This window comes from Theropithecus gelada, chromosome 6 (assembly GCF_003255815.1).
Source record: "Theropithecus gelada isolate Dixy chromosome 6, Tgel_1.0, whole genome shotgun sequence".
Taxonomy (NCBI): Eukaryota; Metazoa; Chordata; class Mammalia; order Primates; family Cercopithecidae; genus Theropithecus; species Theropithecus gelada.
Window position 1 is genome coordinate 147445722 of NC_037673.1, and position 27111 is coordinate 147472832.

The window sequence follows — 27111 nt, forward strand, 5'->3', positions numbered from 1 at the left end:
GTAATCCTAGCACTTTGGGAGGCCGAGGCAGGTGGATCACCTGATGTCAGGAGTTCGAGACCAGCCTGGCCAACATGGAGAAACCCTGTCTCTACCAAAAATACAAAAAATTAGCCAAGCGTGGTGGTGCATGCCTGTAATCCCAGCTACTTGGGAGGCTGAGGCAGAACAGCTTGAACCTGGGAGGCAGAGGTTGCAATGAGCTGAGATCACGTCACTGCACTCCAGCATGGGCAAAAAAGAGTGAAACTCCATCTCAAAAAAAAAGAAAAGAAAAGAAAAGAAAAAGGGAAAAGAAAAGAAAAAAACAGAGAGAGGAGAGGAGGAAAGGAGGGGAGGGGAGGGAAGGCGAGGGGAGGGAACAGGAGGGCACAGCATGGGACAGGAGGAGAGAGGAGGGGAGACAAGGGGAGAGGAAGGGAGGGGAGAGAAAAGGGAAGGAAAGAGAGAGAAACATGGTGAGGCTCTGGAACCTGGTTACATGCAGAAGTTATAAGAAAAAGCAAACCCAAACTCTGATATCCCTGGCCTGTGGCCTGGAAGGAATCCTCCTTCCTACCCTGCACTCTTACTCAGCCTTCCCTGTCCTAGACCAGTGACCCTGAACAGCTGTGGGGCAGCCCTGCGGGATCGTGGCCAGATCCCTGCCCCTGGGTAGCAGGCCAGAGCCAGGCCCTGGACACCCACCTGCCACCATGGTGCTGTTTAGCTCAGAAGGATGCAGTTTCTGACCCCCTCACTTAACCTTCCTCTCTGGAAGGTGTCTGGGGCAGCCTCTGTGTGTGCCCTGGAGCAAGGGAGGGACACAGACTCACCAGATGGAAGAGGCGGGAGTTGGGGAGTGGGGGCGGGTGCTCCATGGCCATGGGGGGAGGTGGGTAGCGGATCTGGGACCAGTCCTCAAAGCCATGGTGTGGCACCATGGCTGGCATGGGCGGGTAGGCGTAGGGGTAGGCCCCGCAGAGATGTTCCGGGTGGGGCTCCACGTGGTAGCGCTCTCCCGAGGCCTGCAAGAAAGGCTCATGTCTGGCTTTGGCCTGCAACAAGCTGTACGGGACACCCACCTCATCACCGTCTCTCTAATTAGAACGTTAGCTCTCTGAAGGCCAGCAGGCTAGGTACCAAAGGCTGGTACGTGGTCATGAAAGGCTGCTACGTGGGTACAGAAATCTGGATACATGGGTATAGAAGGCTGGATATATGAGCATGGAAGGCTGCATGGGCATGGAAGGCTGGGTACATATGCATGGAAGGTTGTGACATGGGCACAGAAGGCTGGTACATGGGCACGGAAGGCTGGTACATGGGCATGGAAGGCTGGTACATGGGTGCAGAAGGCTGGTACATGGGCAGGGAAGGCTGGTACACGGACACGGATGTCTGGGTACATGGGCATGGAAGGCTGGGCATATGGGCACGGAAGGCTCATACATGGAAGGCTTGTACATGGACACAGAAGGCTGGGCATGGGCACAAAAGGCTGGTACATGGCACGGAGGGCTGGTACATGGGCACAGAAAATTGGATACATGGGCATGGAAGGCTCATACATGGGCACAGAAGGTGGGTACATGGGCACGGAAGGCTCATACACGGCCACAGAAGGCTAGTCACATGGGCACGGAAGGGTGCTACCTGGACACAGAATGTCAACAGTGATGACAGCTAACGCATCGTGAGCACTGTCTCTGTACCAATACCGCTCTAAGGCTCTTCCTGTATTACTCATCAGTTAGTTAGCAGAGAATGTCCCCACGCCCGAGCACACACTGTGTGTCCATCAGGCTAGTTCCCTGAGGAAGGTGAGATGATGTCAGTGCTGCCACCTCCCTCAGGCCTCCTCACCTTTGCTTTCCTCTTCTGCTGTCTGTTGGCTTCTCTTGCCTTCTCCTCATCTTTGAATGCTTTTAGCTGAGAGAAGGGAGAGAGAAAAGACTGTCGGCAAGGTGGTTTCTGGCCAGGCCCGGATCCAGGGCCTAACCAGTGGAGAGCACTGCCCGGCTGATGCTTCCCGCTGGGCCACCACGCGTGGGCCAGGCCTGGGAAAGGGCCCTGAGGGCCGAGCGCAGCCCAGGATGTTGCTGCAGGCCACCTGCTCGTCATAGTGGTCTGTGCACAGGTCAAGAGGGTTCGTGTGAACCTCGCTGCTTCTGTGCTAACATCTTTTAGTTCCATTCTGGGAGAGTAAAGCCCTAGAACTGACTGTGGAAAGTCAGAGGTACAGGTATCTTAGAGTAAACCTCGTCATTGTACAAGGCAAGAGTCAGAGAGGGGAAGGGCCTTGCCGAGGTCAAATATGATTGCAGAGCTGGAGAGAAGCAGTGAGTGTCCCGACATCCAGCCTCACCAGGGCCCTCCAATCCATACCCCCTCTCCCAATGAGGACAGGCCAGTCGCCCTTCCTGGGTCCAGTCACTCTCACCTGGGCATTCGACAGGGTGACCTGGGCCTGCAGCTTCTCCACTTGCTTCTTCAGCTCTTCCTTCTCCTCATTCATGCGCTCACGATCACTGCGCTCTCTCTGGAAGTCCTCCTCGAAGATCTTCACCTGGTGTGGAGGGAGGATGAAGAGAGGGAGTGGGATGGCCTGAGTGGGGATTTCTCCTCAGGCCCAGACTCCCATGTGTCCTACTGGGGTCACAGATGGCAGAGCTGGGGGTTGCCATGGAGAGTGGGACAGGTGCGCCTCCAGCCCCCACCTTAACTTCAAACAGAGTAGTTCTGTGTCCCTCTATTTTACATTCTGGGCCCCAAGGTAGGACTTTATTTGAACAAAGGATATACGGCTTTAAAAGCAAGGTTGAAAGCCATCAACCAGTACAATCCTTTCACTCTGCTGAGAACCACAGGGGCAGTGACCACAGAACCAGAGTTTGGTGGAGACCGGAGTTTGGGTCTGCTGGCTCTGAGGGTAGAGACCCTACAAACTCTGCTCGGGCTCCGGGGTGCCCCAGCAGAGGTAGGTTGGGTGGGGCCTGCCTCTGTCTCTTAGCCTGTAGTTTCACATGCTTAGTGCAGATCAGCTGAGACACTGGCTAGGTTCAAGGCGGTTTAGGAGGATCAAAAGCATAGGATTAAATAGCACGGAGACAATGGGAGAGCCACAACCTTTTCATTTCCTTTCACGCCAATCCTTCTGTGTCCCTCAGGGCTAGTAAGTCTTTAATACCATTCTAGTACCTGCCAATCTCCTTTAAATAAAGGGGAAAAGAACTCTAGTTCAGAGTCTTCATCTGGCAAGAGTATCTGGCTAGAGTTTAATAACATTGTTTTTATTATGTTTATCGCTTACAGTTACTTTCTACTTGTGACAAATAATAAATGTGTTTTTCCATTTACAGTAGTGATATACAGCTCCCTTTTAAATTCATTTATTTAGAATGTATTTTTTAAATACTAGGTAAATGATAGCATGTGTGGGGCGCAGAGATGGCTAAATCATAAAGGTGGTAGAGGAATGACTTAAGCTAGGGCTATGGTGCTGGAAAGGATAAACGTAGAGCCAGACGGGGGCCCTGGCCAATGGCCAGAAAGTGGATTACTAATTACAAGTTTCACGCGATTCCAAGCCGTCTGGGCCCTCAGGAAAGCTCCAGCTCCCACTGAGCACCTCCCACCTGATTTCCTCCCGGAAGCCTCACCTGCTGTTTCAGCAACTCATTCTGCGTGACCAGCTCCTGTTTCCTTAGGAGGGCCCCTGCTCCTTCTGGGCTACCAAATGCTGTTGGTGGAGAGGATGGTGGGGTTTGGATGCTCAGTGCTTCCTCCAGGGCCTGGAATCAGGGAAAGAAAAGACAGGACCATCAGCAGGAACCCCTGGAAATCAGGGCCCTTTGGAGGGGTCATCCTCAGGGACCTCCTTCCTAATAATAATGATACTAATAATAGCCACCACCATTAATGGCACTGTGCAGAAGATCCAATGAAATATGTGTAGAATGCTAAACAATAGGGTAGCACTGGATCTTCTGCACGGTGCCATGAAGAAAAAAAGTCTATGATCATCATCCTCATTTTACAGATGTGAAAACCGAGGCTCAGAGACCTGAAGGGACTTGTCCAAGGTCACACAGTTAGTAAGCGGCAGAGCACAGACTCAAGCTCAGCACATGCTCTTACCCAGCAGGCTAAACTGGTTGTCATGTAGAAGGGGAAATCTCCCCTTCCCTGAACAGGTGTGGCTCAATTCTTAGCATCCAGACCTAGAAGGAAGATTAAGTCCTCCGGGGGAAGCTTGAGTCTCCCCAACAGCTGGCCTGCCCTGAGATTCTTCAGCTTCAGCAACCCATTCCCATCCAAACCACCCCTTCCATCCCCAACACTTCTGTATGTAGAGAAGACTGGATTTAATTTCTACTTAGTTAATATTTTCCCTTTCTAACCCTGAAATATCACCAGATAACATTTTGAAAATAAAAAAAAGTACTCTTAATCTATCAGGTTCACAAAATACTTTTCTTTATATAAACAGTGTGCTCGGCCGGGCGCGGTGGCTCAAGCCTGTAATCCCAGCACTTTGGGAGGCCGAGGCGGGTGGATCACGAGGTCAGGAGATCGAGACTATCCTGGCTAACACGGTGAAACCCCGTCTCTACTAAAAAATACAAAAAATTAGCCGGGCGTGGTAGCGGGCGCCTGTAGTCCCAGCTACTTGGGAGGCTGAGGCGGGAGATGGCGTGAACCCAGGGGGCGGAGCTTGCAGTGAGCCGAGATCGCGCCACTGCACTCCAGCCTGGGAGACACAGCGAGACTCCGTCTCAAAAAAAAAAAACACAAAAAAAACAAAAAAAAAAAAACAAAAAAAAAACAGTGTGCTCACATCTCCTTAAAGGTTTCAGTTAACTGTGTTTCCCCTTGAACTCTGTTAACATGTTACTCAGAACTCTGGAACACGTCTCAAGACTGGTCACCCTGGACTTCAGCCCCAGGACAGCAGGGCCGCCCCTCACATGCCTTAGCATCGCCCATGGGCCTCCCTGGACCATGGGGAGATAGAGACCTGGCCCAACTTGGACTCAGGCTTCCACTTGGTCTCCTCAGCTCCCCTAGACATGCAAAGAAACTGCAGGACCGAGATTAAATTCAGGATGCTCCGAGGGGAAGTTACGGCTCCACTTTATCTTCCTACTCCACCCCACTTTTTAGATGAAAAGACTGAGGTCCAGGGACAGGGAGATGCCTGAGGTCATGAGCAAAGAAGGCCACATGCCCTGCATTACTCATCCACATGGTGTCTGTCCCCAGCTCTGCCAAGAAAACCTCCCAGGTCATCTTTATGATCAGCAGCATGGACAATTCTCTGCCTCTATTTAGAGCCCCAAGTTCCCCAGCTCAGGACAGATCGCTTTTCTTTCTCTGGAAACAGGTCAAGGGCCCCAGACTTGGCATAATCAGTGTTTACAAAACACCAAAACCAAAAAGAAAGGGTCTCCCCAGCAGGCCTAGGAATGCTCAACTCATGCCAGAGTCCACTGTGACCAGGGTCAGGAGGCAGAGGGAAAGAAAAACAATTAGCACGAAAGGAAAAGCTGAGCCATGAACTTAACTCCTCCAGGCCCTCAGAGAACGTTTCCTTTCAAAGCTCCCTCCCGTCAGCTTGTATCTTTGAAACCCTGCTGGAAGGTAGGCAGAGCCAGAGCCATTCCCACCAGCGCTCAGATGGCAAAACTGAACTGGAGAGGCTGGAGAGGCTAAGCTGGGACTAGACCACTCCGCTTGGCTCAGACCACACAGTTTCTCGTTTCCACAGCCTCCACTCTGGGGGCCCCGTCTCCCTGGATCCCACTGCACAAGGGCGGGCCCCTCAGCCCGTGCTCCTCCACTCCCTTCAGTGTTTGCTGAACACGTGCTCGATGGCAGGAGCTGTGCAAGGCACCCAGGGTGTACACCTTGGTGAAGGTGTGCACCTCCCACCGCCAGATGGGAAGACCGAATTAAATAAGTGATGACGAGCCATGAGACGGAGTGTCAGAGAAGTTGCTGGGACCTCAGGAGCACAGACCAGGGCAACCTGAATGAGGTTCAGGGAAGGCTTTGCTGAGCAAGTGAAGGTAAAGCGAACCCTGACAAGCAGGGTGGGCAGGTGAGGCATAAGAGGAAGAGTGTACCTCCAGAGGGATGGGTGACACAGGCTCATCCAAGGGCTGAGTCACTCTGAGTGTGGGAGGCAATGGCAGAGCAGGCGGGAAACAGGAAGCCAGTTCACTGACTGGGGGTTACCCTTCCTGAGCTGAATGGTTGGGGGTGCCAGTGATGGGGTAGGCATTGCAGCTGGACTCAAGGGAGCCCTGCCCAGCCAAGGGACCCGGGCCAAGACACCCACCTTATTGAGCCGCTGGATCTCCTTTTCCTGGTACTCACGCTGCCGGGTGAGCGGGCTCAGCTGATCCTGCAGGTACTTGACCTTTTGGCGCAGCTCCTTGGCCTCTGCTGTCAGCTGCTCCTTGTCGGTCTGCAGGGAACACAGGATTGGTAAGCTGGCTAGGGATGGCCTCTCCAGGAGGCCTCGGACTCCGTCCTGCCTGGCCCAGCTCCTACCTTCTCCCCTGGCCATCACTCCACAATGCTCACATGCAAGGCACCTGGGGTCGGTGCAGTAATGTCCATCTGGTCCTGCCCTCAATTATTGTGTGTCAATTTAAAATAATAATTTAAAAAAAGAAAAAGCAGCAGCTCAGTTGAGTAGAAGACCCTGGATTCTGACACCAGTTCATCCACTAAGCAGTTGAGACCCCCGGCACTGCCACAGCCCTCTCTTGTCTAAACTTACCTACCTGTCACAGGTACGGGGTTCCTAACGTGAGTCACACAGAGGCCTCAGGAGGGCTGTGAGCCCCAAAACTGAAAGCAGAATTTTGTCTGTGTGTAATCTGCTAGAAAGAAAAGCCATAGTTCTGACCATATTCACATGGGGGTCTTCCGTGATCCACAGAAAGCGAAAAACTACTGATAATCCCTAACAGACACTTCAGCTCGTATAGCCTTGGAGCCTAGAGGGGAGATGACACGCCCAGAGAGCACTGTGGCATAAGGCAGAGCGTGCTCCTCCAGAAAGAAACGAAGTACTGAGGGGCTAAAAGAAAGATCACCACAGCTGAGGGAAGGCTTCCAAGAGGCGGTTCCATACCCTCTATGGAACCAGCAGGGCTTCGCCACAGACAGCCAAGACTGGGATGGCCTTTAGACAGCATCAAGTCCCAGCCCTGTAATACGATGGAAAACAAATGTCCAGAGAGGGGAAGTGACAAACCCAAGGCCACATAGTGAGCTGGGGCTAGAGCCCAGGTTTCCTATTCCCTTGCACTCTCCCCTTCCATGTCAAAGGAGGTGTTTAAACGAGGGGATGGCAGCACAGTGCAGTGGAAAGACAAGGCATATCCCAAAATAAACTATACATTCCTATGTGTACATATATGCGAGAAAGGTCTGGAAACGGATACACCAAAACGGTAACAGTGGTTCCCTCTGGGGAGGGCCTGGGATCGTGGCAGGGGGAGGTAGTCCAGGGAAACTTTCACTTTGTAGTGTGTGGACATTTCCAAACTGTGTATTCACAGCATGTGATTAGGAGACCAGTCGCAGGGGTTAGTTTTCACCCAGCCGTGTGTGACCTTTAGTCAGTATGGACTGCAGAGGGCAGCCTTGGTCAGAACTCCGTGGGAATCGTTCCGGACTCCCCACCAAGAGGCTCCCAGATGGGCATGGCCTTTACCAAAATGCGTACTTATCTACAGGGCCACATCTTGCCATGAAATGCCCTACCTTCCTTGCAGCTGATAGGGAAGAGCCCTCAGATTCCAGGGATTTCTCTCACCTATCACTGTTAACAAGGGAGAGAGGCCAAAGATCCAGGATGTCTCGCTGTGAGTCACCAGATGTGACTGTGCACTCGTGAGGAAAGACAGAAGTGTTCTCCCTACCACACCTCCAAGGTAAGGGGGTGTCACAGACGCAGGCTGACTGCTCAAATAAGGCCCCTGGTGTCCCATGCTGATGGGAGGAACTCTGCAAGGCAATCCATGTTGAAAACGTCCATTTTGAAGCTAGGCAAAAGACCATGTCCAGTTCCCATGAAGGGGAAAACATGGTGACATAAATAAAATCTCCCGAGAGTCTGGCAGTCAAGTGGCCTTTCCTCTTTAAGCTGCTCCAAGGTCCTGATGGGCCTTGGCTGGTCTCAGTCATACATATGACTGGGCAGATACTGCTACTTCAGGGGACCTGTTGTTTCCCCGCAAGAAAGAATCTGGTCCCACTTATGCCCACTCTCTGATCTCTGTAACGTCTTCTTCGTTGTACTTTTTTTCTGAGACAGGGTCTCATTCTGTTGCCCAGGCTAGAGTGCAGTGACGCAATCTCAGTTCACCGCAACCTCCACCTTCCAGGTTCAAGAGATTCTCGTGCCTCAGTCTCCCGAGTAGCTGGGACTATAGACATGCGCCACCACACCCGGTTAATTTTTGTATTTTTATTAGAGATGGGGTTTCACATGTTGGCCAGGCTAGTCTCGAGCTCCTGACCTCAAGTGATCTGCCCACCTTGGCCTCCCAAAATGCTGGGATTACAGGCATGAGCCACCATGCCCGGCCATACATTTTTCTTTTAAAGAAACAGGGTTTCACTCTGTTGTCCAGTCTGGAGTGCAGCGGCACGATCGCAGCTCACTGCAGCTTCCAACTCCTGGGCTCAAGCAATCCTCCTACCTTAGCCTGAGTAGCGAGGTCTACAGGTGCATGCTACCACACCCAGCTAATTTTTAATTTTTGTAGAGACAAGGTGTGGCTGTGTCACCGAGGTTGGTCTCAAACTCCTGGCCTCAAGCAATCCTCCCACCTCGACATCCCGAAGCGCCAGGATCACAGGCACAAACCACCCAACCTGGTCTTCTTTGCAATACTTAACACACTTTTACTTGATTTGCTTCTGTAATTAGTTGTCTGGCACCTCTTTCTCAGCCAGGGCAGGGTTGAGCTGTTCCTGTGGACTCTATGCCCAAGCATAATGCCTGAGACAGGCTCTGAGGACAAATGCCTGCATGAATGGATAAGTGAAGCTCTGTCTCATGTTGTAGCCCGTCCCTGGCATATCACCATCACTACGCTGAACACTTAGCAGCATCCCACCCCACCAAGTGCCACAGAGCAGGCCTGCTTGGATCTTTTCTTTTTTTTTTTTTTTTTGAGAAAGAATTTCACTGTTGTTGCCTAGGCTGGAGTGCGATGGTGCAATCTTGACTCACTGCAACCTCTGCCTCCCAGGTTCAAGCGATTCTCCTGCCTCAGCTACCTGAGTAGCTGGGATTGCAGGTGCCTGCCGCCACACCCAGCTAAGTTTTGTTTTTTTAGTAGAGATGGGGTTTCATCGTGTTGGCCACACTGATCTTGAACTCCTGACCTCAGGTAATCCATCTGCCTAGGCCTCCCCAAGTGCTGGGATTACAGGCGTTGAGTCATCGTGCCTGGCCGCCTGCTTGGATCTTTTATACAGTGTGCTTCCCTGTACAGTTCCCCAGTCCCTACGATTTTAATGGAACAAAAAGTTCTGAATAAAAACAAGAAAATGTGCAAAGCTGCAGTTAATGCAACCTTCTCAATTTTCAGATGGGAAACTGCAGTGCAGGGAAGGAACGTGCCTGTGTTTTTGGTCACAGAGCTCTTTGGCACTAGACCCCCAGGTCTCCTGACTCCTGCTCCTGGCTTGTTTGCTCCAGTGAACTCTCTGCTAATGTGGAGGGGAGCTGACTCTGCAGGGACCAACAGTCACACTTGCCTCCTCCATTTCAATCTTGGACTTGGCCAGGAGAAGCTTGCGGTCAAAGTCACGCTGCTTCTGCTCCCGCTCGGCCTCCAGGTCAGTCACCTGCTTCTGCAAATCAGCCAGCTTCTGACGCAGCTCGGTGATCTGGATTCAGAGGCAGAGAGAAGGAGTGTATAAGGCAAGGATGTAGAGCACTTCCAGGATGTGGGCAGAGCCTGGCTGCCCCTGGGCCCTCCAACACTGCCCCCACCTTCTCCTCTGGGCCATACTGGGGCTCAGCGTGGTCACTCCCCAAGGTTCAAAGCTGCTAAAGAGGCAGTGAGATGAAGACCAGACACGCCCTGTGGGCGTGGCCAGGAACCCCACATTACCTTCTGCTCATACTGCTGCTTCATGGACCGGAAATGCTGGTCCCACTGCTTGTTCACTTCCAGCAGCTGTGGGGAGAGACTGGAGTTAGCAGGAGACGAGCAGAGAAGGAATAAGGAGAGCCAACTCCTGCCCCATGTACACCAGCGTCCCAAGGTGCGCTCAGTGTGTGTGAATAGTGGCTACGTCTCCACCCCTCACCTCTCAAAAACTCAATGTTACTCAAAGTCATTTACCTTTATCCACTGCTGCATTTTACCTTGCCAGGAAAGCAAGATTAACACTAAGACATGGAAACCACATCATTCTGGTGAATAGTTGTGGAACACACACACACCTCTTTGGAGGGCAGTCTGGGGTTATGTATTGAAATTTCACATTTTCATCAACTTTAACCCAATAATTCCACTCTGAATAATTTAACCGATAGAAACACTTACACAAGTGTGCAAAAATATATACACAAGGCTAATCATCTCAGCAATATCTGTATTACAAAAAAATCCAGAGGCCAGTCTAAGCACAGAAGATAGGTTAAGTAAATGATAGTTTAAACAGACAATGTGCAGCTGTTAAGAAAATAAGAAAACAGGCGGCCAGGTGCAGTGGCTCATGCCTATAATTCCAGCACTCTGGGAGGCCAAGGTGGGCCAATTGCTTGAGTTCAGGAGTTCAAGACCAGCCTGGAGAATATGGCAAAACCCCATCTCTACAAAAAACACAAAAATTAGCCAGGCATGGTGGCACGCACCTACTGTCCCAACTACTCGGGAGGCTGAGATGGGAGGATCACCTAAACTTAGGAGGTGGAGGTGGCAGTAAGCTGAGATCATGCCACTGCACTCCAGCCTGGGCAACCAAAGTGAGACCCTGTTTTAAAAAAAGAAAACAGAAAATAAGGCATCTACCACACTTCCTCAGTTAGAAGATGACACTAATTATCCACCATACTCTTGATATAACAATGCCTCAGGGAAGAAAAACAACCCTACATCATCAACTAAATAAAACAAAAGGAGTATTGGCCCTGACCCTTAAGATGCGTCATAAGGATCCACACCAACTTCAAAAACACTGCATATGATAAAAAATTACTAAGAATTGAAGGAATATAGTATATGTTATAGATATGAATAGACACTCTCAAAGGCAGTTAATTTTTTTTTGGAGGCAGGCCCAGGCTGGAGTGCAGTGGTGTGATCATGGCTCACTGCAGCCTCCTGAGCTCAAGTGATCCTCCCACCTCAGCCCCCCGAGTAGCCAAGACTACAAGTGTGTACTACCACATCCAGCTAATTTATTTTTTTGTAGAGACAGGGTCTTGGTACGTTGCCCAGGCTGGTCTCAGACTTCTGGATGCAAGTAATCTTCCTGCATCAGCCTCCCAAAGTGCTAGGATTACAGGTGTGAGCCACCAGGCCTGACCCAGTTAATTTTATAAAAAAGAAAAGAAAAAATAATCTGTAAAGCAGTGTGTGTATACACATATACATATACACACACGTATATGTATAATTTTATTCTACTTTGAAAAAAACTGAGGGATAATCAACAAACTGTAATCAGTTGTGGTCTTCTCTAGGAGGTGGTGTTCTTGATCTTTTTGTAATGAGCATTATATCACTTTTGAAATCAGAAAAAAAAACACTTATAACAATACAAAAAGAAATCTAAAACTAACATGCACATCAAGAAGCTTTCAAATGTGCGGGAGGACAAGGACAGGCAGGCTCGGGGTTCTAGAGAAGCACCTAGGCAGTGTGGAAAGGGGCTAGATGGAACACACAGAACAAGTGTCTACCAAAAAGGAGCTGCACTTCGACCTCGGGTCTGGAAAGACTGGACTAGACTAGGGGTGTGAGGAGGAGGAGGAGGAACACACATGAGATCCATGGGAAAAGGCGGAAGGGACTGCAGCACAGGGACTCTGCGGTGTGGCTTCTCTCTTGGCAGCAGAGGGAAACTAAGAGCCTCTTATGAACCGGCTCCTGCACCTTAGTGGTACTGGGGGACATTTAAACTACCTAAAGACCTGGCTATCGCCCTAATGGAGTTTAGGAATCCACTCAGTATTCTGTGGCAGGCTTCAGCTGCTGGCTGGTCCTTTTCATTCTTGCCTATGAAAATTCTTGAAATGGGAGTCTCAAAATACCTGCAAAGTAGCTACACCAATAGAGGAAGGTAGCTTTTTTTTTTTTTTTTTTTTTTTTTTTTTTTCTTGTTCTGTTTCCCAGGCTGGCATGTGATGGCGTGGTCTCAGCTCATTGCAACCTTGGCCTCCCGGGTTCAAGTAATTCTCCCTGCCTCAGCCTGGGTAGCTGGAATTAATAGGCATGTGCCACCACGCCCACTCATTTTTTGTATTTTTAGTAGGGACAGGGTTTTGCCATGTTGGCCAGGCTGGTCCCGAACCCTTGACCTCAGGTGATCCGCTTGCCTCAGCCTCCCAAAGTGCTGGGATTGCAGGCATGAGCCACCACACCCAGCCGAGGTAGCTTTTAATGTTAAAAATTTTGACAGTAAATTTATGGAGCCTCCAGACTAGTGGGAAGAGGCCTTACTTAATTCCCTCCTTCCATGATGGGCCCTCCCTAAACCACCTCTCGAGGGTCCCTCCACTCATCAGTGATGCTAAAACTTGCCTAACTTATCACAACCTCTTTCCACCATCCAAGGTCTACCATGGGAGCCTGCCTAAACTCTACCCCCAACAATGTTAGGCCATGCCCCACATGCCGCCTCCTCAGAGTGACCGCTGTAGGCAAACGGACTGATCAAGAGAGGGCAGTCCAGGGCAAGGAGGCAGACCTCATCCATGGTCAGCGGTCACCATGCCAACTCCTCATGGTGACCTGGGACCTGCCAGAGCCAGGAGGCCAGGGCAAGACTTTGTGCTGCTGGTCCTGGGAGGGAAGAGGGATCCTCCCATTACGGCCACCCCGGCCACCTACCTCACTGCGCTGCTGCTCCAGCATCTTCACCTTCTTCTCAGCTGCGCCCAAGGCCACCACCTCTGGGACCTTACCTGCCGTCACACTAGCCTGGGGAGAAGCACAGAGGGGCCTTCACCAAAATCTCAATACAAATTATCTCACCCACTCAGTGCTCCTTTAAGGCCCCTCACCCCTGTGGCCCCAGTCCTCTGTCTCCTATCTCCCTACTCCTCCCACCCATCAGGACAGCACTAACCGTCCCAGTCATGACTACGCCTCCTTCTAGAAGTCTACAAGGTGATGATTCCCCCTCCCCGACTCAGGGTGGCTGCCAGGCCCTCTCCCCTTCCCTTCTCCCCTCCCCATAGCCACTCTCCCTGCTTAGGTACAACCTCTAAGGTACTACCAGCCACTCTCCTCACCCCCTACACACATCGGCCAAAAAACTCTGTGGCCTGGAAGGTAAGACATTTGAGCTATAGATATAGACAGAAATAGCTATATTCATTCTATAAAACATATATGTTTTATAAAACTTTCATAAAAGTTAAAGTTACATAAAATGTTTATTTAAAAACACTTTTAGAAAGATGCAGAAATAAAGATCTGTGTAGTACACATAGATGTTTCCCAGCTCTGTCCTCTGTAAGGGGCTAAAGCAGAGACATCCAGCAGCACTGAGTACACCTAGTGCTCGGTTGGTTTCTAAATATCATTTTCTTTTTATTAAAAAGAAACAGGGCTGCTTTGAGGGGCTGGAGCAGATAAAATATAAGGTGGAGCAGATAAAATATAAGGTGAGTTTGGTGCATCTTATAGTGCCAGAAAGTAAGGAAGTGCTCACATGAATAATACTAACAACAATAATAATAAAAGGGCATGTCAAAAGGGCACAGGAGACAACCTGAAAAAAACTTCTATGGCCAAAACGGGAACCCTTTGAACAGCAAAATACATCACAATAGTATTGGATTATAAGTCACAGTATGAAATAAATATTCTTGAGTTCATACTGATAGAACAAAATAGCTGAATACATAAATAAATGGGGAGAAGGGACAGCTCTTCCTTACAAAAGAATTCCGATTAATAAGTGTAGGAAGAATGAGTAAAATACAAAATCACCATTCCATTACTACAGGAATAACTGCTGCAGGTGGAGATCCACCAATGGACACTAAAATCAGTGAGTGAAAGTTTAAGGAAAAATAGAGTACTTGCATAGTCTCAAAAGTTGCTTCTCAAAAATAAACATTTATTAATTACAAAGGGAAAATTGGTCACTTGTTTGCAGAGAAACTTGAAAGGCAGCACTTGAGCAAGTGATGAAGGTTAACAGTAGTAAAACATTGACGTCATGTACCCCTGGTCTGCTGGATTGAGAAATGTTCTGCACACTCTGATGTAAATAGAACGCGACCTCCGTGAGATTCTTGCCAAAACACATAACCTCAATCTCATCATGAGATCCAATCACTTGTGAGGCATCAATCTTGACAGCAAATAAGCCCAAACTGAAGAACATTCTACAGAGTAACTTGCCAGTACAACTCAAAAGTGTCAAGGTCATGAAAAGCAAGGAACAACTAGGAACTGTCACAGACTAGAGGAAACGAGAGAGATGAGATAACTGAATGCAATGTGAGATCCCAGACTCCAAGCCGGCACGCAACAGGACGTGAGTGCAAATCTGGTGAAATCTGAATAAAGTCTGTAGTTTACTAAGTAGTACATGCCGTTAATTCCTAGTTTTGATCATTCAGCCAGGGTTCTATAAGATGTTGCCATTAGGGGAAGTAGAGGAAGGGGATAGGAGAACTCTCTGGACTATTTTTGCAACTCTTCTGTAAGTCTAGTTATATCAAAATAAAAAGGTTTAAAGGTTAAAAAAAATAGCAAGTGCTGGAGTGAAACAGCAGACAAGGCCAGTAGTCCAAAGGGTGTGTGTCGACTCTATCTCCAAGTCCCTCTGTGATGGACACCAAGACCCTCGTCTTCTCTGGGCTTCAATACAATGAGAAGCTCAAACAGAAGTTTCTGACATTGTCCTGGACTTCTGACATTGTCCGCCATCATCCTGGAATCAGACCCTCTCTATTCTCAGCGTTCTCTTTCCCTCCACACTGCACCCCCTAGAGGCTTCGGGGAGGGCTGGGGGCAGAGCTTGCCCCCTACAGGCTCAGGCCTGTAAGCACACCATAGCACCAAGGAACAAGGTGAGGGGGAGCCCTCCACGGAAGGTCACCCCCTTTGAGAAAGGGGACAGACAGGCCTGCCCACTTGAAATCTGCAGCATCTTGGATGGGAGCTGTGCTTGGCAAAAAGGTCAACAAGTTACTGGGGAAGGAGGAAGCGGGTGGACTCCAGGTTCTAGGGTGGAGCACCCTGAACCTCCACGAGGGAGACAGGAGTCCACGTGGAGTCAGCAGAGCTGGCTGCTGGCACCAAATCTCCCCTAAAGAGCAACAGCTAATGTTCACTGTTTATGACACTAAACCCACTTTACAAGCATTGCATCACTGAATCCTCACAACCACCCCTTGAGGCAGGTGGTACTATCTTCATTTTACAGAGGAAACTGAGGCCTAGGAGTCTTATATGACCTATCCAAGGCTGCAGTGCTGGTAAAAGGTGGAGCTAGTATTCTACCTGCATGCAATTCCAAGGCACACTTGTTGCCCCTCTGTAACACACGCCTCTTATGGGACAGGAGACCCTGGGGCAGAAGGGCAAGTTGCTCCCACTCTCAGATAGGGCAGGAAGAGCATCTGGCTCGGGGCTTTCAAGGAAGATGAGTGGAGATTAAAGGGCACAGGAAAAGTAAAGAGACCTGCCCAGGGAATTCCACACCTGAGGCAGCTCAGAGAACCCAGGGCAGAACAACTGAGTCCACAAGTCCCTTCCACAAGATGGCAGACAAGGCAGGATCTGATTTGGGGAATAAAGGGAAGAAAAGAGGATCTCCATGGGCTGGGATTCAGAAGACCAGGGAAGAGCAGACTTCCGCCATTTATCAGCATGTTTCCCTGGCCGTACCCTACATCTGCCTGACAGCAGGTCACGCAGAAATCCTGATTATATGATGTTACATGACCTCCCCAAACCTACGGCCATAGCTCCAGATTGGAATAATAGTCCCAGCCTTGCCTACTCTATATGTAGAGATGAGGCCCAAATAAGATAATAGATTTGCAAGTCCTGGATAAACTCTACATTGCCACACAGTAATAAGAAATTAAGCCATTACGGTAATTACTACTATTGCATAGGTGTAGGGTGGGTTAAAGACACTGAGCCCTACTGTTCAGCTATTAAACCCCATTAAAGGGTGAAATTAAAACATGTTGGTAAAGAGTTGGGACTCAGCTCTGCAGCAAGGCGAATGGTAACAACTGGGCAAGGGGTACAGAGTCTGCTCCTGCTTGGGACCTGGATGTGGCCAGTGCTGGGACTAGAGGAGGATGGGGGAGTGGGCCAGCCCTGCAGCATCACCAGACCACACCAAAACTGGCCAGCACCCTCCCCTGTCCACTTTAGAGGCTCCAGAGACACAATCCCAGGAGCTTAGCAGAATCCAAGGGAGCTTGCTCAACCAAACAACCTAATTCTGCCAGGAATATCAAAGATGTTAAATTGACTTTTGGGAACCACTCTCTAAGACAGACCTTGACAAACTGGAATGTGTTTAGGGAATGCACCCAGACTGAGCAAATAACTCAACACTGCCTTCTATGAGCAATGGCTGAAGGAACTGGAGTTATTTAGCCAGGAGAAGAGAAGGCTTATGAGGCCCACAGAGCCACAGTGACTACCAGCAGCCTCTAAGCATGGAGGTCAGGCCAAGTAAAGAAAAAAACATGTAGCTACAACCTTCTACCAGTGGCACTGGCTGCAGGAGGAAGTAGGCTCACTGTCACTGGAGGTGGTAAGCAGAGGCTGAGTACCAGCAACCAAGGATGCTACAGAAGGAATTTCTGACCACATACCTGCTGCTGTCCAGCCACCGCCTTCTTGCCTGCCCCTTCCATCTTCGGTGAGCCTGGCTGCCCAGACGCACCCTCTTTGTTGCCATTGCTCATCAATAACTTCTTGAGCTCCAAATTTTCCTCCCTGGGATGGAGGTAAACAGAGAAGTCACAATGCTGGCCCTGAGTTAAGAAACCTACAGGGTTCCTTAATGCTCACTGTCGCATGAGTTGCAGCTGAGCCCCAGGGAGTACTGCAGGATCCTGAAACCTGCCCTCAGGGAAAACCAAAAAGGGCATCTTCAGCCACCTTGCTCTCAATCTGTGGGCTTCCCTGGAGGCCTCTGATTGTCAACGGCAGGGTTTCCCCAGCTGTGGAATTTCTATGCACACAAGACCTTCAGGATAAATTAAATAACCCTGGATCACATTCTAGTGAGAAAGTGACACCCTTTCCAATTATCTTCACCTTTCCTGTGTAGACCATGGAGACAGTGTGAACTTGGTGCTAACAGACCCTGGGCACTTCTCTAGTTACTCGCCAGTCTCCCTTGTTAACACAGAAGTGCAGGCTGCAGGCTCAGAGCCTTCAATGTGCAATGATACTTAGCCTGAATTTATTAACGTCCTTTCATTTTCCTTGTATTTAGAGTTATCTTCTATTTATCATAGATAACGCTGTTTTCCACTTACTCTAAAGTTTTTTTATAATTTTAAGTAAAAATATGAATCAAATTAAAGTAAAATTCTAAGTAACTAATAAGGCAGGTGATAGAGGATATTGTAAAATTAGTGATTTTAGTCAGGTCTGACTAAAATGTTTCTTTTTTTTTTTTTTTTGAGATAGGGTCTCATTCTGTCACCCAGGCTGGAGTACAGTGGCCCAATCTCAGCGCACCACAGCCTCGACTGCTCCTACTCAAGTAATCCTCCCACCTCAGCCACTCCCCACCTCCCCCACCACACACCCCCACCCTCTTGAGTAGCTAGGACTATAGGCACACCACCATACCTGGCTAATTTTTTTGCTACTTTTTGTTGGGGCTGAGGGAGGGGTGGTGATGCATTTCACCAGGCTGGTCTCAAACTCATGGACTCAAAGCAATCCTCCCACCTTAGCCTCCCAAAGTACTGGGATTACTGGTGTGAGCCATGCCCGGTCACCGTTTCTTTATGTTCTATTTGCCAGCTGAGTTTCCACTTGAAAAGCCAATAAGTAAAGTGACTTTCCCAAAGTCATACAGGAAAGACTTGCATTCTTGCCTTCTAATCCGTGAGTCTTTTCCCCAGCTTTGGTTTTTGAATCCATGGATGGGGTCAGTAGGGCTATAAAAACCCCAAAACTGCATCCTTGGCCATCCAAAAGCAAATAAATTACACACTGATTCAAAATAACCAATGGCTCAGTAGTTAAACATTACTTCTATGGCCATACTTAAGAAGTTTATATTCCTTCTCTTTCTGTTGATTTTAATAAGAAAAAGAGGAGGAGGAAAAAGCAGTGGCAAGTCTTGTCTATAATACAGACCTTTCCTATATGTGCCTGAGCCCAACTGGCACCCAACAGATGAGTCATCCCCCAAATTTTACAGGGCCACAGTGCAGGCAGGCATTGTGGCCACTCAGAGGATGGACAGCAAGGAGGCCCAAGTTCTTGTTGTAAGACTCCAATCAAGTCCCTGCCTCTCCCTGGGCCTCAGTTTCCCCTCTGCACAGTGAGGGGTCTGGCCTGCATGATCTCCAAGGGCTTGTCAAGCCCTGACAGTCAAGATCAGTGTTTCCCAAGGCATGATCCTGGGCCTACCTCCTTCATAATCACAGACTCCTGGTGAAATGCAGGCTCCTAGGTCTTGCCTAAGACCTGTCAATTCAGAATCTTGCAAAGGAAGGAAGGGAAGGCATATAAACTTGTAATGCCTTTCCCTGACCCTCAACCCTCAGTTAAGTCTAACCCCGCTAGTCCAGAGGCGGACCTCTGATGTTCTCAGGAAGACACAGCAGGTCAGGATGGTGACCAGCAGGAGGCAGCAAAGTCCTGAGTCCTCTGGCACAGCCAGTTCACCGTTAACAGGGGAGAGAGGCAAGTGTTGGAGGAGGAAGTAAGTGCAATCTATGCTGATTTTCTTCTGAAGCTCTCAAAGCACTCTATATACCTCCCAAGGTGGCAAAAGGGCCAGAGAGAAAATACCAAAGGAGCCAAGGAGAAGGATCAAGAGACATAACCTCCAAACAGGGCTCTGGGCACAGGGCTCCGGAGCCACCGTCCTCAACCCAGAAATCAGTGCTGCACACCAGCCCCTCCTCCTGCAGCCCCTACTCCTCACCCCTTCTCTGAGGGGCCTGAACTTACCGCAGCCTCTCGGCAGCCTGATCCCGCTGTTCCAGGCCCTTGTCCAACTTGGCCTTCAGAGCCTCGTTCTCCTTCCGAAGCTGCTCACACAGGGTCTGCCGGCAAGGGAACAGGCAGGGTGAGGGGAAGGAGGGGACACCTCCCAGGTGCAGGTGGAACTAGAGGACAGGGACGGGCTGCAGCCACTCCAGAGCCCAGCTCCTTATCCCCTTTGCCTGGCCTCACCCAATCCCTGTCTAAGGAGCTAAGCCACTTGGCCACCCACGTGTCCTCTCCCCTGGGAGCCAACTACAGAAAAGCCTGACCAAGAATCAGCGGTGGGGCCTTCTGCTCCTCCAAGACAGACAGCTCCATCCCTTCTCCTTCGTCCCTGCTCCCACTGCCGAGACCCCTGTTCCCCACCAGCCTCCCCTGGCTGACTTCTACTCTTCCTTTGAAGTCTTAGTTTAAATCCGTCTCCTCAGAGAAGCCCTCCCTGACTCCCCCATCCAGCTACATTAGGCCAACTCTATTATTCTTGCTCACAGCCCCCTGCTTTCATGCTTCTCAGCACCTGTGACAGATACAGCTAAAGAATTGTTTGTGCCACTTTTTCTTAATATCTACCACCCTTACTCCCAATGAATTCCTGAGCTCCTGGAGGGCTGGGACCCCTAACCATTCTCTTGTTCATAGTCAGATCCCCAGCCCCCAGCTGGGGGATCTTCCAAAGTCTGTGGAAGGAACAACGTGACTGAACAGCCAAATGGACAAATGAACAGGCGAGTCGTGGGGGGCCTGGAAGACACATCAGTTTGCAGGTGTGAGAGGTACCCAGTGTTGCCAAGGGGAAAGTCAGAAGACGGGGCATTCAGTCAGGACCTCACTATGCCCTCACGCCCTCACAATGTGGCTGTAACACTTGGTTCCCTCCTCTACAAAAGAAAGACAACTGTTTCTGTTTTTTTTTTTTTTTTTTTTTTTGGAGACAGAGTCTCGCTCTGTTGCCCAGGCTGGACTGCAGTAGCATGATCTCAGCTCACTGCAACCTCCACCTCCCGGGTTCAAGAGATTCTCCTGCCTCAGCCTCCTGAGTAGCTGGGACTATAGGCATGTGCCACCACGCCTGGCTAATTTTTGTATTTTTAGTAGAGACGGGTTTCACCATGTTGGCCAGGCTGGTATCAAACTCCTGACCTCAAGTGATCCTGCCTCAGTCTCCCAAAGTGCTGGGATTACAGGCGTGAGCCACCACACCCAGCCCAGGGACAACTGTTTCTTCTCTGCCTCCTCTATAGGGCTGCTGAGAGGGACAGATGAGACACTGAGAGTGGAAGTGTCCATGAACCATCAGCCACTTGCTTATGTGTGAGGACTCATGTTGGAAGCTCTGTGAACTGGGGATGGAAGAGGGGTCACCAGACTCAGGACCTCACAGGCTGCAGGGAAGGAAAGGTGCTGACTAGCAACGCTAACATGCACAGAGTTGTTCAATCTTTCCACAAATCCTCACTGAGCACCTGACCTGTGCCAGGTCAGGTACATGGCTGGGTGCTTCTTCATATACTACCTCACTGGTGCCTCACGACTTCCCCAAAGCTAAGTAACTCATCTCTATGTTAAATGTGGGGAAACCAGGTAAAAATTATACAGTCTAACAGGTGCACAGCTGCTAAGACTCATCACTGGGAGTAAAACTCCATCTGGCAGACCCTACACTGGTGTCTCTTTCCCCTGTGATGAAAGATCAGAGAAGGGAGAGAGATGGTGCCCAAAGGAGGGGACAGTCTTTGAGCTGGGCCAGCACCAGGGCCATTCACTAAACAGCCATCTGCTGCCTTTCATCTCCCAGGCCCGTTGCAGGTAGACGCAATCATGTGACTAGTTCTGGCCAACAAAAGAGGTGTGGAAGGGACAAGCATCACTCCTGGGTTGTCCTATGCACAATTCCCCAGTCTCTTCTTCCTGGTAGCAGGGGCTGATGTGGATGCCTCGTTCTCTAAAGGACACTGGAAGGTGGGGCCCCTTTCTCCCTGGGACTCTGAGGAACTGTGTAGAGCAGAAACAAACCCCTGCCACACGGAATAGGAGCGAAAACTTTTGTTGTGTAATCCAGGGAGATTTCAGAGTTGTTTCATTTCTGACTCACACAGGAGACTCTCGGGAAGGCTGAACGGAGGACACAGCCTTAAACTGGAGGTGGTTGGACAATGAGGGAGATGAGGCTCAGAAAACAGAAAACTGGCTGGGCATGGTGGCTCACACTAGTAATCCCAGCACTTTGGGAGGCTGAGGCAGGAGGATCACTTGAGCCCAGGAGTTCAATACCAGCCTGGGCAACATGGCAAAACCCTGTCTCTACTAAAAATACCAAAAAACTGGCCAGGCATAATGGCGTATGCATGTAGTCTCAGCTATTCAGGGAACTGAGGTGGGAGGAATGAGCCCAGGAGATCAAGGCTGCAGTGAGCTGTGGTCGCACCACTGCACTCTAGCCTGGGTGGCAGAGCAAGACCCTGTCCCCCACCACCCCTCAAAAAAAAAGAAATTGAAAAATTATTGTTGAGTCCATTCAATGCCTAGCAGAGAGCCTTATGCTATACCTGACCTTGAACATGTTTAGTGAACCAAGAAACAAATCAGTGAATGAATGAGGAGGAACTGGATTAATATACCTCCACCCAGGCAGTAAAAATACCCGACATGCCTTGTCTCTGGGTGAGGCCTCCAGGGAACAGAATGGCCTGCTCCTGGTCCCTAAGGGAAGGCCAGGACAAGGCCTCACTTACTGTTCTACCATTGCAGTCTAGAGGGCTGTTTCCTTGGAGTCTCTGGGTCAATGCCCTGGGTGCAAACCGGCCAATGCATAGAATCATCAGAGGTCATAAAGATCATCACCTTCCATCCAAGGCGCTACAAGAGCTAACCTCTGAGTTCATTTGATCATTTATTCTTTTGTTCATTCATTCATTCACCAAATGTGTATGAAGTAGCAGGAACTGGGATGCAACAGTGAATATAATAGACATGGTGCCTGCCCCCCTCAAGCTTACCTTCTAGCAGAGAGTATAAGAAAAAAAAAGAGTATAAGAAAAAATTTATTAAATAAAATTATTACAAACTATGATAAGAGCTAAGAAGGAAATAAATAGGGAGGGGCCTGAAATAAAGAATAACAGAGGTTGGCAGGACCCCTTTTAGGGGACCTGGGATCTATCCCCATCTCAAAGCTGAAAAGTGGATGCACAAAGTGTTCTCACCCCAGACACCTTCCCACCCTGCCCACAGCCCAGGCACTGTGCCAGGCTCACCTTGCCAGGGTTCGGCCTGGATACCTTGAAGCCTCACTGACATCTTAAAGGGGTTCCTTTCTCTCAGCCTGGCCCTCCAGGCCTCTGCCTCTCGTTCAGCCTCACCTCCCAAAACACCCCTCCCCTCCAGGTAGGATAAGCGTCCTGCGTGCTCCTCTGCCCCCACACTTCTCCTCACACTGCGCCTCCAACCTGGTTGCCCTTCCTGCTTTTGGCAACCCAAGGTCACGCAAGGGGGACTCCCCCTTCTGCCATCAGCGGGGCACTTGAGTGCCTGCTGACATGAATGAGACCATAGACCAGAGGTAGACCATAGACCATAGACCAGAGGGCCTACAGGGAGTAAGGAGGCTTCAAGTCACGGCTCTGTCACTAAGGTGGCGGGCGCTCAGATCACAAGCAGTCCCTCAGAAGCCTCTGTTTTGCCATCTTTAGAATGGTCACCAATTATAACTGAACACTTTCTTGCTGCCAAAGCCTGCAAGGCTAAGACCCTCCGCCCAGTGTGGATGCCCGTCATGAATTCCGAATGGGGACCTCTCTTCCAGCATGGACTAGGTTCTGGACCACACTGGGCGCATCCTGTACATGGCCTCATTTAATGCAGCAATCTAACCATGGAGGCACTCCTAGCTCATGTTACTGATAGGAACATTGGGGGACAGAGAGGATGAGTGACTTGTCCAAGGTCATGCAGCAATAAAGGGTCATACTGGAACCAAGCACCATATAACTCCAAGGTCTGGCCTGGCCTAGCAAGGAAATCTGGCCATTCCCCACAGCCCAGGGAAGCTTTTAAAAGGAAGTCAATAGGGGAGTCAGGTTGGGATGGTGGTCAAGAGTATGGGCTTTGGAATGCAAGAGATCGAGATTCCAATCCCAACTTCACCATTTATCAGCTAGGTGACCTTGGGCAAAAAAAGGGCTGCTTCCCCACCTGTGAAGTGGTGATAATGAGGGTGCCTACCCTGGGGGGAAAGGGGCATAACAAAAGGAGTTGACCTTTGTTCCCTCCCTTCCCATCCCTCCACCCTGCACATGAGAAAGGCAGGCAGGACTGCTGGGGGTATCCCCAACCATGACACTCACATTGCCCATCCCGTATTTCCCCATTTCCTTCCTCTTCCTCATCCCTCCCCACAACTTCCTTATCCTGTTCATCACCCTGAACAAAAAGCCCAAAGTCTGCCCACAACACAGCCTTCAGAAGTCCCCCCAGTACCCGTGGATTCCCAGGAGCGGGAAGGCGGGAAGAGCTCGGGGGGAAGCACGCCTGCCTGTCTCGGGCCGCCCTCCCCGTGTGCCTCACCTGCAGGATGGAGGTGCGCTGCTCATTCTTGTGCACCTTGGATGCCAGTCGGTTGAACTCCAGGGCCATGCGGCCCAGGTGGGTGAAGAGCTGGCCGTGGTCCGGCTCCTCGGCACACACACTCAGCGTGGTCTCCAGGCGCTGCAGGTGCAGCATCAGGTTGCCGTCCTCATGGGGCAGGGGGCCCAGCACCTGGAGAGGGAAAGGGCACATGGCCCACTCTTCACCAAGGCCTGAGTAGGCGCCGCCAGTCCATTCTCCCTCTGCTTCCTCATTTCTCATGACTCAGTTTCCCCCTGTAACCCCAGCTCAGCCCAGGGAAATTCTCCAGTTATGCAGGTTCCCTGTCTGGGGCTGACTCACAGGGCAGGACCCAGGACCCACAGGCCACTGGTAGCTCCACAGCAGCGGGGCCACCATCCTCCCACACACTGGGCCTTGCAGAGTGCCTGACAGTAAGTCACTTGTCTGCCGGACCTCAGCATCCTCATCTACCAAATGTCCGCACAACCCTTCTCTCCCTTCAACCTCACAGGGTTCTGAGGACGATGAATTGACCCCTGGGAGCAGCAAGCCCAGAGAATGGACATCACTGTACAGTCAGCCCTCCATATCCATGGGTTCCGCATCCATGGATTCAACCAACCACAGATCAAAAACGTTGTAAAAAAACAAACAGGCCGGGCGTGGTGGCTCACGCCTGTAATCCCACCACTTTGGGAGGCTGAGGCGGGCAGATCACAAGGTCAGGAGATCAAGATGGCCTGAGTGGTGAAACCCTGTCTCTACTAAAAATACAAAAATTAGCTGGGCATGGTGGCACGTGCCTGTAATCCCAGCTACTCGGGAGGCTGAGGAAGGAGAATTGTTTGAACCAGGGAGTCGGAGGTTGCAGTGAGCAGAGATCGCACCACAGCACTCCAGCCTGGGCAACAGAGTAAGACTCTGTCTCAAAACAAAACAAAACCAAACAAACAACAACAAAAAAAACTGTATTGAACATGTACAGAATTTTTTTCTTGTCATTATTCCCTAAACAATATAGTATAACAAAATTTAGCTTTTACATTGTATTAGATATCATAAGTAACCTAGCGATGATTTAAAGTATACAGGAGGATGTGCATAAGTTATAGGGAACTACTACACCATTTGACATAAGGGACTTGAGCATCCATGGATTTTGGTATCCTCAGGGAGTTCTGGAACCACTCTCCCATGGATACCAAGGGACATCTGCATATACATCCTGCAACCTCCGCCTCCCGGGTTCAAGCGATTCTCCTGCCTCAGCCTCCTGAGAAGCTGGGATCACAGGTGTGCACCACTACACCGGGCTAACTTTTGTATTTTAAGTAGAGATGGGGTTTCACCGCAACGGCCAGGCTGGTCTTGAACTCCTGACCTCAGGTGATCCACCCACCTCAGCCTCACAAAGTACTGAGATTACAGGCATAAGCCACCATGCCTGGCCTACATGTGTGTCTTCTGGGGAATGGTCCAAGCATTCATCAGCTTCTGAGGACCGAAGACTCAAAACAGTTTAAGAACCACAGCTTCAGATATTTCAGAAAATCCCAACTAGTACAGTATATAAGAAATAAAGCACACCGTGGGCAAGATAGTCGATTCCCTCTCTAGTCTATCTGGAATACTCCTACTAAAGACAATTGCCTTTGTTACACCAATTCCATACCCAAGGACCTACAGTATTACCCTACCGCAGACGGCACTGGGCCCAGCTCCCCTGATGGGCATCTAAGGCCCTAAAGCCACAGGTCCCATCTGCAGCAGCGTCCTGTTGGGCTCCCCACCTTACCCTGCCTGAACCCACACACACCAGGTCCGGTGCCTCTGCAGGCTTCACCCCAAGTGTCCTCTCTGCCTCTGCAAGTTCTGCTCATCCTTCCCACCCTGCCCATGGCTCAGCTCCTCCAGCAGCCTCCCAGAAACAGTTATGCGAATCACAGGACATCAGAGCTACAGGGAGCCTCAGAAATCAGACTGGGAAACCAAGCTACGGGGAGGAGGAACTTGCCCAAAGTCGCCCAGTAAGTCAGAGGTAGAGGTATAATGAGAACTGAGGTTTCCTGACTCGCTATCCAGTGCTCTGCTGCACTGACCTCGCATTTCTCTGAACTCTGGAGGAATGGCAATGACTATAACCACAACTTCAGGCATTCCCTGAACACCTGTGTAACGGCGTCAGTGCCACATTCTAACAAGAGGAAACGCTGCTGTTTCAACTCTGCATCCATTCCCCCACTGCCTCTTTCCATAAAGGAACTGAGGTGGCAGATGCTGCTCTATTTAAGGCTCATGCAATGCTTCCCATGCCAGCGACTTCTCCAGACTACAAGCTTCAGAGCACGGGGGGTGCTGTGTTGTCTTGGCTCAGTGGCTCAGCAAAGACAGGGCACACCGTAGAGCTAATGAGGAACTTACTAAGTGAGTTAAAGTTATCGGTCCAAAGTCAGAGCGAAACACTTTCTGAGCAGGGGATCCTGCCTCCATGGCCAGCATCTCAGAGCCCTCAGGGACAGAACAGGACAAGGGGACAGAAGGTTCCAGCAGACAGAACATAAAGAGCCTTTCTAATACTCAGAGCTGCCTGAGGCAGTGGTGAACCTCTCAACACTGAAGACATGCTAGTTAGCTAGACAACCACCTGAGGGGGCCTTGCACTGGGCACTGACAGGTACACGGGGCAACCAGTGAACACAAGCACATTTGTCAGCCAAACCTTTGTGAAGGGAGGCAGCAGGGATCAACATGTCAGTGAAGGGCTATAGCACTTACTGCTTGCATAACAACAATTAAAGAAAAAAACTTGGCCGGGCGCGGTGGCTCAAGCCTGTAATCCCAGCACTTTGGGAGGCCGAGACGGGCGGATCACGAGGTCAGGAGATGAGACCATCCTGGCTAACATGGTGAAACCCTGTCTCTACTAAAAAAATACAAAAAATTAGCTGGGCGTGCTGGCGGGCGCCTGTAGTCCCAGCTACTCGGGAGGCTGAGCCAGGAGAATGGCGTGAACCTGGGAGGCGGAGCTTCCAGTGAGCCGAGATCACGCCACTGCACTCCAGCCTGGGCGACAGAGGGAGACTCCTTCTCAAAAAAAAAAAAAAAAAAAAAAAAA

At 50.2% G+C, this 27111-nt stretch overlaps 1 protein-coding gene across 12 annotated transcripts in view; it reads right to left on the reverse strand.

Annotated features, from left to right (window-relative positions):
• TNIP1 (TNFAIP3 interacting protein 1) overlaps positions 1-27111 on the reverse strand; it is a 58937-nt gene that overhangs the window by 2934 nt on the left and 28892 nt on the right. For 10 of the 12 annotated variants that reach the window (XM_025387531.1, XM_025387535.1, XM_025387530.1 and 7 more), the window contains 11 exons: positions 23973-24164; positions 19374-19468; positions 17045-17168; positions 13077-13166; positions 10128-10193; positions 9769-9900; positions 6323-6451; positions 3642-3773; positions 2423-2548; positions 1846-1911; positions 816-1007 (listed from right to left, as the gene is read on the reverse strand). In XM_025387531.1, the coding sequence (XP_025243316.1) occupies positions 816-1007; positions 1846-1911; positions 2423-2548; positions 3642-3773; positions 6323-6451; positions 9769-9900; positions 10128-10193; positions 13077-13166; positions 17045-17168; positions 19374-19468; positions 23973-24164 (1344 nt within the window). Of the gene's footprint in view, positions 1-815; positions 1008-1845; positions 1912-2422; positions 2549-3641; positions 3774-6322; positions 6452-9768; positions 9901-10127; positions 10194-13076; positions 13167-17044; positions 17169-19373; positions 19469-22405; positions 22409-23972; positions 24165-27111 lie in introns of all 12 variants that reach the window. The other 2 variants (XM_025387532.1, XM_025387541.1) reach the window with 2 other exon arrangements.